This window comes from Hypomesus nipponensis, chromosome 10, assembly GCF_054491055.1.
Source record: "Hypomesus nipponensis isolate SF chromosome 10, ASM5449105v1, whole genome shotgun sequence".
In the NCBI taxonomy this organism is placed as follows: domain Eukaryota; kingdom Metazoa; phylum Chordata; class Actinopteri; order Osmeriformes; family Osmeridae; genus Hypomesus; species Hypomesus nipponensis.
In genome coordinates, this window is record NC_140370.1 from 10255416 (window position 1) to 10271843 (window position 16428).

The window sequence follows — 16428 nt, forward strand, 5'->3', positions numbered from 1 at the left end:
TAATATCATAGTCATATCCTAACATTTTGCCTGGCTTATCTAACTCTATATATACATCCCACTAAACACAGGGCATTTTGATCTACTTTAACTTTGACATATAGAAATAAAAAGGATGGATAATGTGGGTTAGAGTGAGTTATACAAAACACCTTTTCCCGGTTTTAATTCTTGATATCAGTTTACCATGCTTTTTAATTGATGTCACTTACAGTGTTTGTCAATTGAAATGTCATGAACATGAAGACAAATGTTTCTATAACCAAGTAACTGAACCACCTGACTGTGCTTGTAATAGCCACATGTGATGAGAATAGAATAGCTTTGTGTAATAATTGCATGTTACTTAAGCTATGCTTTACACTGCAAAACCAGACACTGCATCAGTTATTGGTAAGTTATTTGTGCACTTTGTGAGTGCACATCATGGATAAAACAAGAAAATATTCATAAAAAATACAAAGCAAAAACAGATTTTCAATACATTTTATAACAACCAGAAGGCAACAAGCCGTCTGATTGGCATTGTCATATTGCTAAACTATGCACACATTCACCCAGTTTATCTGTGCTTCACAAGTCATGATGGTAAAAAAAAAGAAAAAAAAGAAATCCTGTCAATGCTTATTTCTCTGCTGCTTGTTTTTCCTGAGTCTCCCAGGCATACCTCCCATCCCCCAGCTCCAAAAAGCTCAGACAGAAACTGGTGAGGTGAACAGCCCCTCCCACTGTTCCCTCAATTCAGTGTTTCGACACAGGGGGTCCGCTGGAGGGGACTGTGGAGCAGAGTCTGTAGGCTGAAGCTACTCTGGGTCATGAGAGATGTGGCTGAGAGCTGGCTTGGCAGATACCCTACAGCACTATTCTGAGCAGCTGTCACAAAGGTGATTGATATGACACTGGATCCAGTTACTGCCCTCCTCTGCTGTCACCCTGGCTGGGTATAGCTGGCTGGCCAACTGACTGGCTGATGGCTGGAAGGCTTGTATCAGAGGAAGAGTGGAATGATGGCTGTCCTTAGCTCTGGGTAGTTGGTAAACTCTCTGGTGTAGATGTGATGCTTCTCTCTTGCCCATACGGTCATTTGGATGAAGCCAAAAAAGGTGAATATAGCCACTGTGGGGAAGTGAAAGGGGCTCGCATCAGGTTCTTCCATAAGAATGCAATTTATCAGTTGATATTTCAGGGATCAAACGTTTGGTTGTACCTGGGACACACTGGGTCATGACACTAAAACCAAGCCATGCTCCCACCTGTATGGAACAAGGATCTGCTGTTATCTCAAGCAGGTGTATTTAAAAAGCTGTAAATATGCAATGTTACAATCTTAACGCACTATGAAAACACACTATGCCATATTTACAATATCCTAAACAATAGGAATTAGTCAGTCTCACAAACCTCATAGGTGTAGTTGGGGCACGACACAAAGAAAAAAAGCCAAGTCAATGGGTTTCTGGTGGGGTAAGGGATACATTTTGGCCTGGAACCTGTTAGCAGGACAGTATTACGAGACTGAGCTCACAATGTCATGGAAATATCCTCACTGGCACTGCAGGCCAACTGGTTTGCAGTCAGACGGGACATCCAACAGCAGTGTTGATAGGAGTGATGGGAGGAATGTGTGTGTATGTGTGCATGTGCATGCAGATGCTGGCAAAGTAGCTTACCAGTGCAGCTCAAGTTGTTGAGAGTTAAATGGACTGAGAAGTTTCCAGCTTCACATAGCTGGAGAGAAATTAACAATAAATGGAGCTTGGTAAAAGGTTGACGATGATTGTAACTGAGTTGTTTTGCATTTCCTGTAATATGAACATGATGGCTTGAGGGTGGGGAATAATACATACCACAAACAATGCCAGTGCACTATTTATTTGAAGATTCCCATATGCTGTAAAAGACAGAGTTACTCAGTTCCACGATATCAGCCAGCAGATATGTAAACAAGGTGTACTCACAGGGGGTTGTGTAGAGGGGGTGGTTGATGTGATAAGCTAGCCAGGCAGCAAATCCCCAATAATACAGACAGTTCTGAAATCAAAAGAACAAACACATGTACTTTTAGTGATCTCATATGTCAAGCTTTTTCATGTTTTAGGGTTGAGAGCTTCAGCATAGTTCAGTAGAACTGCCAGTTTTACATGTCCCAGTGCAAATGCTCCAAAGTCTTAGTGAGCTTAGTGAGGAGATTGTGTTGGTCTATGCATGGAGGAATGGGCTGGTGACCACTGGCAGTTGCCAAGACGCTGTCAGGCTGATGAGCTCGGCCTCCTCGGGTGTTCCAACTGTCGCCCGGACGCCTCAACACCAGGATCTCAACCCAGTCACAATAAATAGCAACATCAGCCAGTCAAAAAGGGGCATGTTTCAAATGAGTTGATTACACTGTATCACTGACCAACGAAACAGCCATGTAAACTGTCCATGTGCAGAGGGGTGTCAGGATCGTACCTTCATGATGGTCTCCAAAGGCATGGTACCACGGGAGAACCGGTGGACAAAGATGGTCTCCGCCAGCCTCTTGATGTAGTGGAGAGAGTGACACATGCAGGCCAACCTACAGTGGAAACACAGTAAGGAAACACTTCATCGCAGGTCTTCTAAAAACATGGAGAGGTTCTGATAGAGCTTGTCTTCATACTTGACCACTGAGTGGGGGCTGGTGGTGTAGTCATATTGGGTCAGGTAGATATTTGGTAGTCGGAAGAAGAAGAGAAGATAGATGAACAGAGGGCCGATACATTCAGCTAAAAACACCTGGGAGAGAGACATAAGTGTGCGTTGATTGCACTTTCCAGCATGTACTGTCAGACACAGCAAGATAACCAAAGCATGTGTCGTATCTCACCATGGTCCATCCCAGCTGAGGGCCCAGGTCATGGAAGAACATGGTTGCTGACGTCCCCACCGGAAGATTCTCTAACACCTCATCATCTTTGAGGGACTTTCCATCTGATGGCCAGCAGAACAATTACTTGAAATTACTAGCAGCTAAAACAATCAAATCCCTTTAAGACAATAATTATCATATTTTTACATTCAATGGTATTTTATGTGCAACCTTTACATATTTATTTTTGTGAAAAAGATGCTAACGCTGAAGGTGAAGACATGAAAAGATATAAAGGATTTACACTCTCTTTCCTGCTGTTAAAGATGACAAGGTCAGCTGAGAACTGGGTCAGACCATTCATCAGCATGTCAGTCTCTCATAACTACATTATGGCTTCTGCCATTCACTTCTATGTGAACTGCTGCCCCCTGCATTGGCACAGAATCTGCACACACAAACCCAGCTGTTGCCGCTCTTTGGTTGCATCAAAACATCTTCGTGTTACAATGTAAAGCTCGCTGGTGGTCAAGTTCCAATTGCTATGACCAAATGCATTTGACAAGTATTCAAGTCGACTTATGACCACAACAACAGAAAACTGGAATAGAATAACTGGAACAATACAATACATAACTGCTGATGAGCCTCCAGAAATCAGTTATTTTTATTTACCATCAAAGAGACTCTGTACATGAATTTGGTGAAACCAAGTACTTACTAGGGTGGAGGGTGAGGGCCTGTCTGGCTGGATACCATTTAGGATCTGTGAAAACCCCATCAAACTGATGTTTAATGAAATTGACCTAACAAAGATGCCTCTGTGAATACTTTTGGGAAAGCTAAGACACAAAAATAGCAATGTTTAAATTGTGTTTTGACAGCTGTAGAATGTAACTTCTTTAAAACTGTGTCATTTATTGACAGTATTACAGTATTTACACATATTACATGACAGAGCACTTACAATTCTTGTGTAACAGACACTTGATCTCTCCTATGGTAGCATTGGGTTCCACCTGCCAGAATAAGTAAGTTTCACGACAAGCAATGAACATGAATAGACTTTAACACTGATCTGGATGAAAGATGGAAAGTCAAATCACTCACCTTGTCTAGAAAGCAAAGCTGTAACTTCTTTGAATCCAGAATCTCCACCTCAAAGAAAACATAGTTTTTATCCTTTTTGACCTCGGCAGCCTTTAATCCATCGCCACACCGGGACTTTATAAACTGAGCTACAGTGTATAGATCTCGTAGGTTAAAACCCATGGTGACAAAGAGAGAACGTGTGTGTGAGAAAGAGTGTGTATGAGGGAGTGTGTGTGCGAGAGTCAAGATGTAGTTGCATGCTTGCTTGCTATAAGTTTGACTGGAGCTCAATATGTCAGGCCTGAGGTAAGAGGCTGGTATCCATTCGATGACCTCACTGGCCTATTTTATTTTGCAACTTGAGGGGATGGAAGACCTCTGACCTCTGATTACGTTTCACTATCAGTTACAACATGTTTGGACAGAAATTATATAATCCATACCCAGTGTGAAGCTTTTGACGAAACAATCCTGTATCAAATGTAAATCAAATGACATGGTGTCAAATGTGACCAGCATAAGCCATGTTGTTTATCTTTAACACACCCCCTGCGGCGAGCACCAACACCACATCTCCTATGACTTCCTGACATTCTTGGTCTTTGAATCTGCTTGTCGGCATGGTGCCAAGGGATCACTGCTGCAGCCAGCGTTATGCTTGCAACATGTCATTGGATAACAGGGGATCCAACGTGCTGATAGCAACTCGACTGGAGTTTCACACCTGCAGTAACTTTACAGATTTCTCTACTATCTAATTCATCGGAATCAGTTCATGATGTGAATCCTCTGCAAAATGCAAGAAAAAAACAATGATTTACATGGCATGCATCCAAAACAGATGAGTAACCCAAACCAGACCTGTCTTACCTCAAAGAAAGAAACTCTGTTCATCATCCTGGTGCGCCTGTCTCGTTTGCTCCTAGTTGATCCCATCATCCAACTTCAGACTCTGCACTCCTCCTCAGTCACTATTCTGCTGCTGTTCACCTGGCCGCATAGAGACCTCCAACTGGAAAGAATCGAAGCAGTTTTTGCCAGTGTGTAAGAATGTGCCTATCACACCACATTCGAATTGATCACATGATCAGCGTTTTTCCTGGCCAAACATAATGGTAGGCGGCCTCCCCTGGGGACGGCTTGACGGCTCAGTAGTCAAGCATCCATCTCGTCTAATGGACTGCATCAAAGGTGCAACTCAACTAAACGGAATACTTTCTACTGAACAAAAAGATTGATGTCAATTGTTCCATGCTCTGTTGTGCTAAAAAATACAAAAAACAGAAATTATATTTATCCTACGGGTATTATCCATAGAATAAATGTGATATTTGTGGTCAATTCAGCAAATGTCATGTTACTTGGAATTAGTCCGATAAAACTTTGAGATCTCCCTCTAGCGCCACTAGAGGGCAGTGACATTACTTTCTGCAACATTTACTGAAAGTAAAAAATGGGCAATGGCAAAAATAATAATGAACTTGTTCACTTTAAAAACAATAATAGGTCAATGTATGTCTGTATGAGTCATAAACACATTATAGATGTCATAGTCCATGCAATCCATAGACGACGGTGATTTCACTTAAACATCCGAGCACAGTATACAAATCTTTTGGTAAAACAAATTGCTGTCCATTTTGACTGTCTCTGGCTACCTTCCTCCAAGAGTCCATGAAGCAGCTGCATGTCTGTGTGTGCCCACATAAAGAATCATTGATCAAATGTGTGTTCTACTGCTTGAGGCTACGTCAACCAGACTGGATGTTCTCCAGCGTCGGTATCTTAGCAAACAACTCCTCCTCAGCTCACACACCCCCTCACCATTATTAATCGTTCATAAAAACAAGTTGAAATAACGTAAATTAAAAACACCCTCCTGCCTAAATTCTACTTAGCCATGCTCTACTAAGCACGACACCCCTGGGAGTCACTCAACAAGCGAGGAGTTGAATTTCAAATTCTTTATTTGGGGTTTTAAAGTGATTCAAATTAGAATAGCTGTTCCATGGTACTTCCTGGCAGTGCTGACTACAGAGACAAAGAAGAATAAAAAAATCTGGAGACAAAGTATTTTGATTTCTTATGCCCATCTTAATAGACCAGCGGCAAATACTTGTCTTTATCATCCACTGTGTTTCATTCCCAAGGTAGGGTCATTTGCATTTAGAGTGCACAGATCCAAATACCACTGTCTCAATGTGAGGACACTTGGGACTTAATGGAGACAGACAAAGTCTATTTATCGGGTTAGAATCTTGTGGCAACGGGGAAGGCAGGTTTTAGATGGTGGTGAGATAGCTTCGGACAGCTCTGTCTGGCACGACTGGGAGTGCTGCCTCCTCTGTGTGGGCTTGTGTTTCAGCCTGAGGGAATCAAACTAAGCCTAACTCTAATCCACACCGTTGTCTTCACTCATCATTCGTGTGCCCCATCTTCCGTTCAGCTCCGTTCGGCAATCAACGAATATTCTAAAACTCAATTTGTGTGTGATATTTTCTAGAACTGAGTTCAGCCATTTAACACGAGAGTTAGAGCTGTAATGAGCGTCCATGTGGATAAGGTCCTTCTGATGAGAGAACGGAGAACGCAACTTGTGCATCTCACAGTTGTCTAAAACTTTGCTCTCTCTGGGCACTGTCGACCTGATGTTCTTCATCCTTCATCCTTCCATCATGGTAAACACTGAACCAGGGGCTACATCACATCCTGATCCAAAAACCCTTACTTGCTATTCCTAAGTAATAATCACCATCAATCACAGGCCAAGGTGCAGGGATGATACAGCGAGCCATTAGAGAGATGACAAATACAGTCATTAGCGTAGTCACGAGTGCCGTACTCATGAATTTCTCATCTGTACATTGTTACTTTCAGGGGAGAGTATGAATGACTTTGTTTTTGGCATCAATGGACTTGGATATTGCTGTGATCCGATGGGAGGAAAGGGTTGACTCAATTACCACTTTTGGGAGATATTCTCAATTAATTTCTAATTGTAAAAAATTACACACGTGCCCATTGTTGCATTCAAACATGTATACTCAATGGTAATAGAAGAAAAAAGTATTACTCTATACAGCATGAATAAGTAACAATGTCAAACACGTAGAATTTCAAAGTTCTTCATTTGTAATATGCTAATCAAAGTGAGAGCGAGAGACAAAGAGAGATAGAGAGAGAGAGAGAGAGAGAGAGAGAGAGAGAGAGAGAGAGAGAGAGAGAGAGAGAGAGAGAGAGAGAGAGAGAGAGAGAGAGAGAGAGAGTCCTGAGACATCCTCAGCCTCTGAGCAGTGCTACATTTAGAAAGAGCTGATGTGCACCACAGCCAGTTCAATCTGTCAGCCCATTTAGAATAACCTGACCAGACTAAAGGGGCCCCACCTGAACAAGCTGAGCTCAGTGGAAGCACTAACTACATCTGACTTCAATTTGTACAGACCCCCAGTGTCAGGAGGGACCACCAACCAAGCCCAGTTTAACTCATTAAAGACACAGAAACAAGTCTGCGGTATTCTGTACAAAGCTAATAAAATACAAAGCCCCTCAAGTATCACATTCAGTATCACAGTATATTTTTGAAGCTGGCTGATGTGTCATGTGATGTGTCATGTGATGTGTCATGTGATGTGTCATGTGATGTGTCATGTGATGTGTCATGTGATGTGTCATGTGATGTGTCATGTGATGTGTCATGTCTATCATATGAGTTGGCTGCATTTGTGGGTTTGGGTTTTCTTCTATTTGAGTTTGCTATGAAATTCGGACAAAAAACATTTTGATCAATATTACACCATCATTCATGCCTTCTTCTTTTCATCCCCTGTCTTTCAAATGAAGCAAACACACAACGGTGAAACAACCACGCGATGCACAACACCATCTCCCTGCCAAGCCGGAGAGCCTTCCTAGAGTGAATCAGTTTAATCTGTTTTGCTCCAGCCCCATGCTATGGCCATGCTTGCCGCGGGCATGGATCAATCTGTGAGCCTCCCAAACACAAAGTTAATTTTAGACGAGGGGCCTGCTCCTCTATGCTCAGGCACTCTCTGCTGTCCGTCACAGTCCTCTTCCCCCCAGCTGACACCTGCTCGGCCAGCGATGGAGGCTGACAGACGGCCTGCCCTTCCTAGCCAGGATCTGTCAGGCATCACACCGGACGTGGGCTTCACAAGCATCCTCAAGGCATGGAAATGATAACTCAGTGTGCCTACATAAGCAGTGTCTAGTCTTAGGTCAGAGCCGGTTAATGCAATAATAAGTGGGGGAGCGCACTTGGCTCAATGTGGAGTGGGCCTTTGACTGTACGTACGCTCAACTGTTTGTCTTTGATGCAATGTGTTTTTTCAGCGAGATTGAGGAATGTAGCTAATGGATCTCTATGGTGGCAGTGGCCCTGCTGCGCTATCAAGTTTCTCGGACCCAATCTCTGGCTGTCAGTGTAGCTCAGAGACAGCGTCAGACAGAGATAAGGAGTGGTGGTAAGAAGGAGAAACCTTCACACACACACACACACACAGACAGACAGACAGACAGACACACAGACAGACAGACAGACAGACAGACAGACAGACAGACAGACAGACAGACACACAGACAGACAGACAGACAGACAGACAGACAGACAGACAGACAGACAGACAGACACACAGACAGACAGACAGACAGACAGACAGACAGACAGACATACAGACAGACAGACAGACAGACAGACAGACAGACAGACAGACAGACAGACAGAATGAACGGCCTAGGTTTAGTCACACTGACACTCTTTAGGACCGCTAATAAAAAATAAATAAAAATGCATTCAGCTTGGAAATTGTCCGGCAGACAGACAGAGACAGTCAAACTGTGTCTGATCCTGGCTGGTAACTTGGTGACATTTCCACAGTTCATTAATTGCTACATTACTTTTGTCAATAAGTGCTGACAGAGGGATTATGAAGTGATGTTTGGAGATGAGAGGAGGAGGAAGAGTTGGTAAATGATGTGCTCTTCCATCTGAGCAAAGGGAAGACTAAAAAACACCTCATTAGCAGCATGAAAGGATATGTACTCATGTGATCGCTACTATCCTCTAAAAGCACTGTCATCATCTACTTGAATGCACTTGTTCAATATTACGAGACCTTTCACTGTGGTCTTGCAGTCATTAACATTGTCCACACAGCAAGACCAAACCCAGAAGCCTAGAATTAAACTTCAATTTCCATGATTATTAGTCTTAAGAAAAAAAAATCAATAACACAGAATGAATGTAGACCACAGTTCTCTACGGTGGTCTGCATCAAGTCTCTCTGCTAACACATTCCTGACATATCACTTGTTTGGGAGCACCTGTCTTTAGGGATTAAAAATGGGCTACTCGTCTTTGAACACAAACTGCATGTTGATTTGGTAAAGCATCCCTTGACTGTGAGTTGAAGGCTTTTAATTTTTTTTAAATGTTTTCATAATCTTGTTGTGTGAAGTGTAGAAGACTATTTTAATATATACAACAGTCTTTGATCTCCTTGTTGAAGGATTAAGTCATACCATTCAAATATAGCATTCAGTCATGCTATATTTTCCAGGAGGATTAGCAGAGAAAGTTGTGCAGTTGTTAACGTACGAAATGTTTTCTCTTTTTCAGGATTTGTTCAGACTTTGTTGTTATTTAGTGAAACGGAGCCATCGGATACAAATGACTCAAGATGTCCATGAAAACAGAGATGCCCTCAGTGTCTGATTTGAGGTAGGGGTAGGTGACCTATGGACCAGCATCAATCGACGACACTGTAAACTGGAGGAGGGAAGTGTGAACGGAGTGTGTCATCACGAGACCTGTCTGTGATTGGACCAGCTGTGGGCTGGCCAGGTACCCTGCGGTGTAGTGTGTTTATCTGTGGGCCGGCCTCCTCTCAGGGTGCTCTCGGCTAACAGGCCCCAAGGATGTAGCGTGGGATGACTAAACAGCTGGAAGTCTTTTACTCAGATGCACACAAATGCACACACACATACACACACACACATGCGCACACAGGCACACAGTTGTTTGCTATCACTAGTTTCTCAGGAACTCTGTTTAATGAGAACCCTGCCAGGCAGTGTGCAGCTGTATCTCTTGCCTGCCTCGTGGTTAATCATTCTCGGGTCAAACCTCACACACATATGGAATGTCTTAGGCCAGTTCTTATGGAAATTACCATCAGGAATAAACCAAGACTGTACACATGACTTAATCAAAACAATAATAAGTTTATTTATTCAAGTGTATATTGATCATTTATGATAAATAGATACATTTTATGTTATGGATTTTAGAACTATGTTTTGTAGGGTAATAAATTATGCTATATTTAAGAGAAATTCGACGGTTGCCAATACAAAAGACACGGATACAGAGTTACAGTAGAAATGCTATCAGGATAGACATACATTCATGCACAAGAGCTGTTTCCCTTGGGCTTACAGAATACACTGCAATGAATAAGGCATACTCTTTCTTATCTGCAGCCATGGATGCAAAAGCCAAGGTACTGTGCAAGTACATGTCACCGCCATCCCTCATTGTCTCTGACAAGTTAAAGTCCAAAACAAGAAAAAGGGGAAAAGACAGTCAGCGACGACAAGAAAACAGTTGTAGAAAAGAAACACACCAAATATTACACTCCACCACAAAGGCGAACATAGAGAGCGTTTCTCCTCAGGAGTCGTCGTCCGTCCTAAGGATGTGGAACAGCGTGACGTTGAAGAGCACCTGGTGGCCGTTGTTCCAGCCGTACAGGGCGCGCTCACGGGCGTTGTAGTCCAGCATGGACATGTGGAAGTACAGGTTGTGGAAGGGGATGTCCGTGTACTCATAGCTGGAGGTCTTAGTGGAGTAGGCGTAGTACACCTTGGCCCCCGTCAAGTGGGAGTTGGTGATGTAGAGGGTTCCACAGATCATGAAGGACTCCCCGGCGTTCCTCTTGGAGTACTCCGTGTTCCAGGTGCCGAGAACCTGCAGGGTGTCCGGGTTCAGCTGGCTGATGACGATGTTGCCTGCGTTCTGATTGGTGGCATACACGGCCCACAGTCCCAGCTCGTCCGCCATGAGGTCGATGTCGGAGAAGCCGCCCCACGTGTAGGGGTAAACGTTGTGAAAGCCAGCCGATTCCAAGGCCCTCTGGGTAGCCACGCGTCCGGTCTCAAAGCTGTAGCGGACCATGATGTTGCTCTGGAACTTGTTGTAGTACAATGAGCCGTTGTACACCACGTGGTTAGTACCGGCCCATTTGAACGGCAGGTTGTATGTTCGTGACTCAGCCCCGGCAACAAAGTCTGATATGGACTTGTACTCCTTAACAATACGGTTGTTGGTGTAGCTGTCCATGCACCAAACCTGAGGGAAATACAGGATGTGAGACAAAAACAGATCAGATAGAAGATGGGACTGCTTGGCTCTCTGCTTCTATTGCCACACAAATGCAATGTCAAAAATGCCACTCCGGCTCCACACACCCTGTTGTTAGTAGGAGAGGCCAGTGGATCAGTCATCCAGGCTCCGAACCTGGTCCCCGATGTCTTCACTGTCACAGGCCCCGAGATCTTCATCAGCTTGCCACAGGCTGGGGACACAAGAGACTGATTAGATATGCTTCCATTCCTACATTCCAGCAGCCCCTTCCCTGACTCTGATACTGGGGCTGATCCCAGATCAGCTGATCAGATAGAATTGACATACCCTGTATCATTTTTTGTATACCACAGAAAAGAACACTCCAAACATGCTAAATAAGGATCCCTGTTTCCAAAAAAACAGCACCCAGTTAAGATGGACACCGTTCAGTAAACAGAGCTAGCCAGCGGAAGGCTCCACACACTATGCGTCAGACTTAACAGTGGTTCTGGTAGATGGCCTTGGGGGACATACTGAGCTTGCCCATGCAGTTGCGGAGCCTGCCCTCCAGACTCAACACCCTCTTCTGGAGCTCCTCATAGTCGTAGGCCCCCATCTCCTCCTGGATAGTGGTCAGCACCTCTGACAGGTTCCTGATCTCCTCTTTAAACTGGGAGACAAGTCTGGTGTCCATCTTGTACTGCTCTAGAACGGGGATCAGAGGCAGCAAAGCCTCCATCTTCCCCTTTAGCTCCTGCACGGTCCACAGGTGAACAATACAGGCAGAGTAACTCACTTTATTACTCATTGGCTCAATGTTTTGTTATTTATATGGCAAATCAAATGTTATAGCAAACACAACAAATAATAATAAAATTGCACCTGAAAGTTTTTGTCTGCTAAAGGTTTCCTGTCCGATTCAATTTGTCTGAACTTTGACCTCAGCCCTTTAATCTGACTCTCCATCCTCATGATGTACTGGAAGTCCCTTTGTGTTCGCAGGTTAAGGACCTCGATAGACTGGGACATGTTCTGTACCTTCACAAAAGAAAGTGACCACATAAATGATAGTGTCTCCCATGAGATAGAACACAAGATAATAAAAAATTATATAAACAAGATTACAGTCAAGATATGTCTCCACAGAAGCTCACCATGAAGTGTACTATGAAATGGCACACAGTGAAAATGGATCAATCTATCTCATGTCCTCTCTCTCTCTCTCTCTATCTCTCTCGCTTTCTCTCTCTCTCTCTCTCTCTCTCTCACTCTCTCTCTCTCTCTCTCTCTCTCTCTCTCTCTCTCTCTCTCTCTCTCTCTCTCTCTCTCTCTCTCTCTCTCTCTCTCTCTCTCTCTCTCTCTCTCTCTCTCTCTCTGCTGTTTTAATGCACATCATTGTTGCATTTTCTACCAGCAAAGTGGCATCACATACACTCTTTGTGTTCCCCATGCCTCTCAGGGTCTAGCGGAGGTGACCTTAACTGGCTCTACTGAAGCCCCCAGGCCACTTAGTACATTAGTGTCAGCTTAAAACCCTAGCGAATAACCGAGAACGCCCCATGGCATGCTGTAGGGATGAATACATTGAAAAGTAGGCTAGGCTAATGTTTTTAAACAGACAATCACTATGGATAGATGAGCAGCAGTGGCCATGCTGGCTTCACACATTCTATAAGCACAAAGTGTGATGAGGAAATGCGTGCTATGTTGGTCTGACCCAGTATAATGAAGATCATTTGTGCCCATCTATACGGCCATCCAACTAAGATCAAATCAAATCAAATTTATTTGTATAGCCCTTTTACACGCAAGCATGTCACAGAGGGCTTCACATACGCCCATAGAACTGCCCCTCAACCAACCTAAACCCTCAAGGTTTAAGATCATTCTTAATGGAGGTTCAAAGAAGGGCTGTCTGGAGTTATGAAACTCAGTCTGTATGAGGATTAGTTCTAGAAAAAGACATTCAGAGTGTGTTTATTCTGTATGTGTGAGTATCAGACGTTTTGTATGAACCTGTTAAAATGTTTCTCCTTTATGGCCCTTGTCTTGGCAGTGACAATTTGAACAATAAGGAAGTCCCTTACCAACCAGAGATTTAATCCCATACACATGTATGCATCAATGATTGAAGTAGAAAGGTCACGTTTCAATATCATGATGAGCGTGTTTGCAGTGTCCGTACCTTCTCCAGGAGTTGGCGGAGCTGTCTGCCCTTGGCGTCTTTGGAGCAGAGATTCTGTTCAGGCGCCACCACTGTGCAGATACAGCGGCCGTCTGCATCCTGAGCTGAGCTGTACACCTGCCAACCCTCCTTCGGCCTGATGGTCTACATGCACACGCATACACACACACACACGCACGCATACACACTCACGCACGCATGCACGCGCGCACACACACACACACACACATACACACTCACGCACACATGCACGCATACACACACACACACACACGCACGCATACACACTCACGCACGCATGCACGCGCGCACACACACACACACACACATACACACACTGTTGAAAAATATCCCTTCCATCCAGACTCTTGCTCTCATGGGTCATAAATTCTACAAGATGCCTTAACATTGACATAACCAATTTCACCAAGTTTCTGAGGGTTCCTCTTTGGGGAACAAAGTGCTTTCTCTTAAAAGAAAATGGCATATGGTGGATTTTCTACCCACCAACAATAAATACTGCTTTCTCAGAATGAAGAATAACTTGACTTCAGTAGAGCCTTGCATCCCTCATAGAAAGTCTATTGGATGTGAGTTTGTATCTGCTTGATTTAGATTATATGCAGTAAACGGCATACATGAAAGCACTGGCAAATTAGCAACCTTAAAACAGAAGCATTGAAAATGAAATATTGCTGCATTTAAAATCAACCAACATACTGTAACACAATCCAACTTATGGCACAAACACAATCTATTCAAATGTATGTCTATAAATTGAGCAAGCTTTTCTACTTTAAGGATAATCATCTGATCTAAATGTTCTTCTTGAGCTCTGCCTCACAACAATGTTCCAGCCTGCTTATTGTAGCCGTATTGTAAATAAAACATATTTGTCCTCACTTCTATCTCCTGTTTTCTCTTTCTTTCTTTTCTCCCAGCCTCTTTCTCTGTCTGCTTTTACAGTTCACAGAGATTTTGAATCCTGACATGAAAGAGCAGGTTCCCCCTGAGCGGAGTGAGATGTCCTGCCTTCAGTGGAAGAAAGCTCTGGGCTGAGTGCTCCAGCTGCACTAGGAACGAGAGAAACACCCTTTCCTCTGTGTCTGTCGGTAGGTGTGCCACCTCCCTCGCAGCAGGAATACTGGAGCACCAGGTCTGCACGAATGCACTTGGCACTAAATATCTACACGGTGTTCAAGCTGTAGATTTTGCATGAGAACATGTTACGAGATTTGGAGGCTACTGATCAGGAGAACAAATGGAGGACCTGGTCCGTCTTGAAGCTCTTTGTGAGCTCACACCACTGAGTGAAGAGTCCACCCAAACGGACAGAGGCCCGAGAGTGGGCCAGCTTCATTGTTGTTGAAACCACTGTCTCTGTCATGGCAGCAGGTCTTAATGGGCTTGAACCCCCCCCCCTCCCCCGCCCACAATACTTAGAGTTTGAAAGGCTTGTGACCGGGGCCAGTTTTCTGGTGCATTGTGGTGAAATGGTCTCTCTTTTCTCCCCTAGACACACATCCTGCTAACTCTCCACACTATAATCTCTACATTCATCCTCCACTGTAACCCGGCCAAGGCGGATGCTCTCTCCCAGCTCTCTGCTTTGGGAATGGAGAGTTTTGTTCATTAGATTGTTGAGACAGCTGCTCCTTCTTTGTTTCCAACAGTAATTTAGACTCTTAGACCCAAATGGTAATATGGCCTCCAAGTGCCTCATATCATGAATAATCATAAAAAAACATTAATTCTCTACAGCACATTCAATTATGGGAAAGAGTTGCCCCGCTAGGGCTAAGATGAACATTAAAACACTGCACACAAATATTTTACAGTGCAGGCATGCATTGAATCAATTGGAGCTTCTTGTACAAATGTTTTGATCATTTTCCATGATGATTTTCAGTGGAGAGTAAATCTATTGTTTGGTGCACTTCATGATACTATGTCTAAAGTGAAATATTTAAGCAAAATGTTATATTTCAATGTTTGCTTTAAATGTTCAGATTTGCCAGGATATGCCACATTCACATTGTGCATAAATCATTTGGAAAGGGAATTTGGATCTTTATTTCCATTTTGGCATTTTAGGGCCAATGGGTCAATGTAATTGTTTCTTACAATGATTTAAGCCACCATTAAAAGTGAGTTACTTCCCTGGCAACCTCCCCAGATCAATATCAGCCCAATACAGTTGATGTGAGCAAAAGCAGGGCAGTCTGTGTGCATGTGTATCTGTGTGTTTCTGTGTGTGAAATAGAGCGAGAGAGGTAGAGATGAAGGTAGAGAGAGAGAGAGAGAGATAATGATAATTCCCAACACAGTACTCTTGTTACAATTATCATTGATTACATAAATATATATATATATATATATATTTGAAATTCACATTTCATCCGAAACCCCTTCTCGTAGCTGACTTGCTCTTCAGCATGTTCTCTGGAAAACACCCCCTCTATTTCTAAGCAACAGTGCATCTTTCCAAAAACGGTTTCTCATCACGTTTACGAACTTCAAACTCTTGAATGACACCGTGATGTGTGTATGCATGTGAAATAATTACGCAGTTCTTTATTCTAATCTGTACCATCATAGTGCAGTGAAGGCTCCCACCGATGAAAAGAGCACTGAAACTCACCGCTGAAGGGCAGTATCCGAAGAGGAGCAGAAACAGCAGCGGATTCAGCACCACGGACAGCGCCCGCATCCTATTAGCAAACTATTTGCCACCTATTCTCAAAATGTTCACGCACGTCGTTTCGTAAGAGTCGCTGCGGTGCAAAGTAAACAATGGAAAAATGCCGGGCGTTTAGTTTCTGACGAAATAGGCAGCAAAGGTAGATCCACACTCATCACCTCTCTACGCGCTATTGCCATGTGGGCAGAGAGAAATGCACCGCTAGTGACCGCGAGGGAGAAAAGTTTGTGGCAGCAGTAAAAAAAACTGCGGGGCGA

At 43.6% G+C, this 16428-nt stretch overlaps 2 protein-coding genes across 2 annotated transcripts; both read right to left on the bottom strand.

The window, feature by feature from the left end:
* Positions 1-468: 468 nt before the first annotated feature.
* tecrl2b (trans-2,3-enoyl-CoA reductase-like 2b) lies at positions 469-4192 on the bottom strand. Its single transcript, XM_084707347.1, has 12 exons — positions 3941-4192; positions 3798-3849; positions 3552-3596; positions 2849-2952; positions 2642-2757; positions 2452-2557; positions 1959-2031; positions 1848-1891; positions 1671-1728; positions 1402-1490; positions 1208-1253; positions 469-1116 (listed from the first exon to the last, which is right to left on the bottom strand). Exons 1-12 carry the CDS (start codon positions 4100-4102, stop codon positions 989-991), a joined length of 1023 nt encoding a protein of 340 aa, XP_084563473.1. The 5' UTR covers positions 4103-4192; the 3' UTR covers positions 469-988.
* A 5998-nt stretch (positions 4193-10190) lies between these two features.
* On the bottom strand, positions 10191-16180 carry LOC146271623 (noelin-3-like). The gene is made up of 6 exons (XM_084707595.1): positions 16112-16180; positions 13471-13614; positions 12168-12323; positions 11820-12039; positions 11408-11514; positions 10191-11288 (listed from the first exon to the last, which is right to left on the bottom strand). The coding sequence occupies exons 1-6, from the start codon at positions 16178-16180 to the stop codon at positions 10611-10613; spliced, it is 1374 nt and encodes a 457-aa protein (XP_084563721.1). The 3' UTR covers positions 10191-10610.
* Between the last annotated feature and the right edge of the window lie 248 nt (positions 16181-16428).

What these genes read in the sequence shown, in the direction of transcription:
- tecrl2b (XM_084707347.1), bottom strand. Translation starts at nt 4,102, where the DNA reads ATGGGTTTTAACCTACGAGATCTATACACTGTAGCTCAGTTTATAAAG. An exon ending in AGCTTTGCTTTCTAGACAAG is followed by an intron (nt 3,850 to 3,940) that starts GTGAGTGATTTG and finishes TTATTCTGGCAG; the next exon opens with GTGGAACCCAATGCTACCAT. An exon ending in CATGACCCAGTGTGTCCCAG is followed by an intron (nt 1,117 to 1,207) that starts GTACAACCAAAC and finishes ACTTCCCCACAG; the next exon opens with TGGCTATATTCACCTTTTTT.
- LOC146271623 (XM_084707595.1), bottom strand. Translation starts at nt 16,180, where the DNA reads ATGCGGGCGCTGTCCGTGGTGCTGAATCCGCTGCTGTTTCTGCTCCTC. An exon ending in TCGGATACTGCCCTTCAGCG is followed by an intron (nt 13,615 to 16,111) that starts GTGAGTTTCAGT and finishes GTGTGCATGTAG; the next exon opens with ACCATCAGGCCGAAGGAGGG. An exon ending in TAGCAGACAAAAACTTTCAG is followed by an intron (nt 12,040 to 12,167) that starts GTGCAATTTTAT and finishes TGGACCGTGCAG; the next exon opens with GAGCTAAAGGGGAAGATGGA.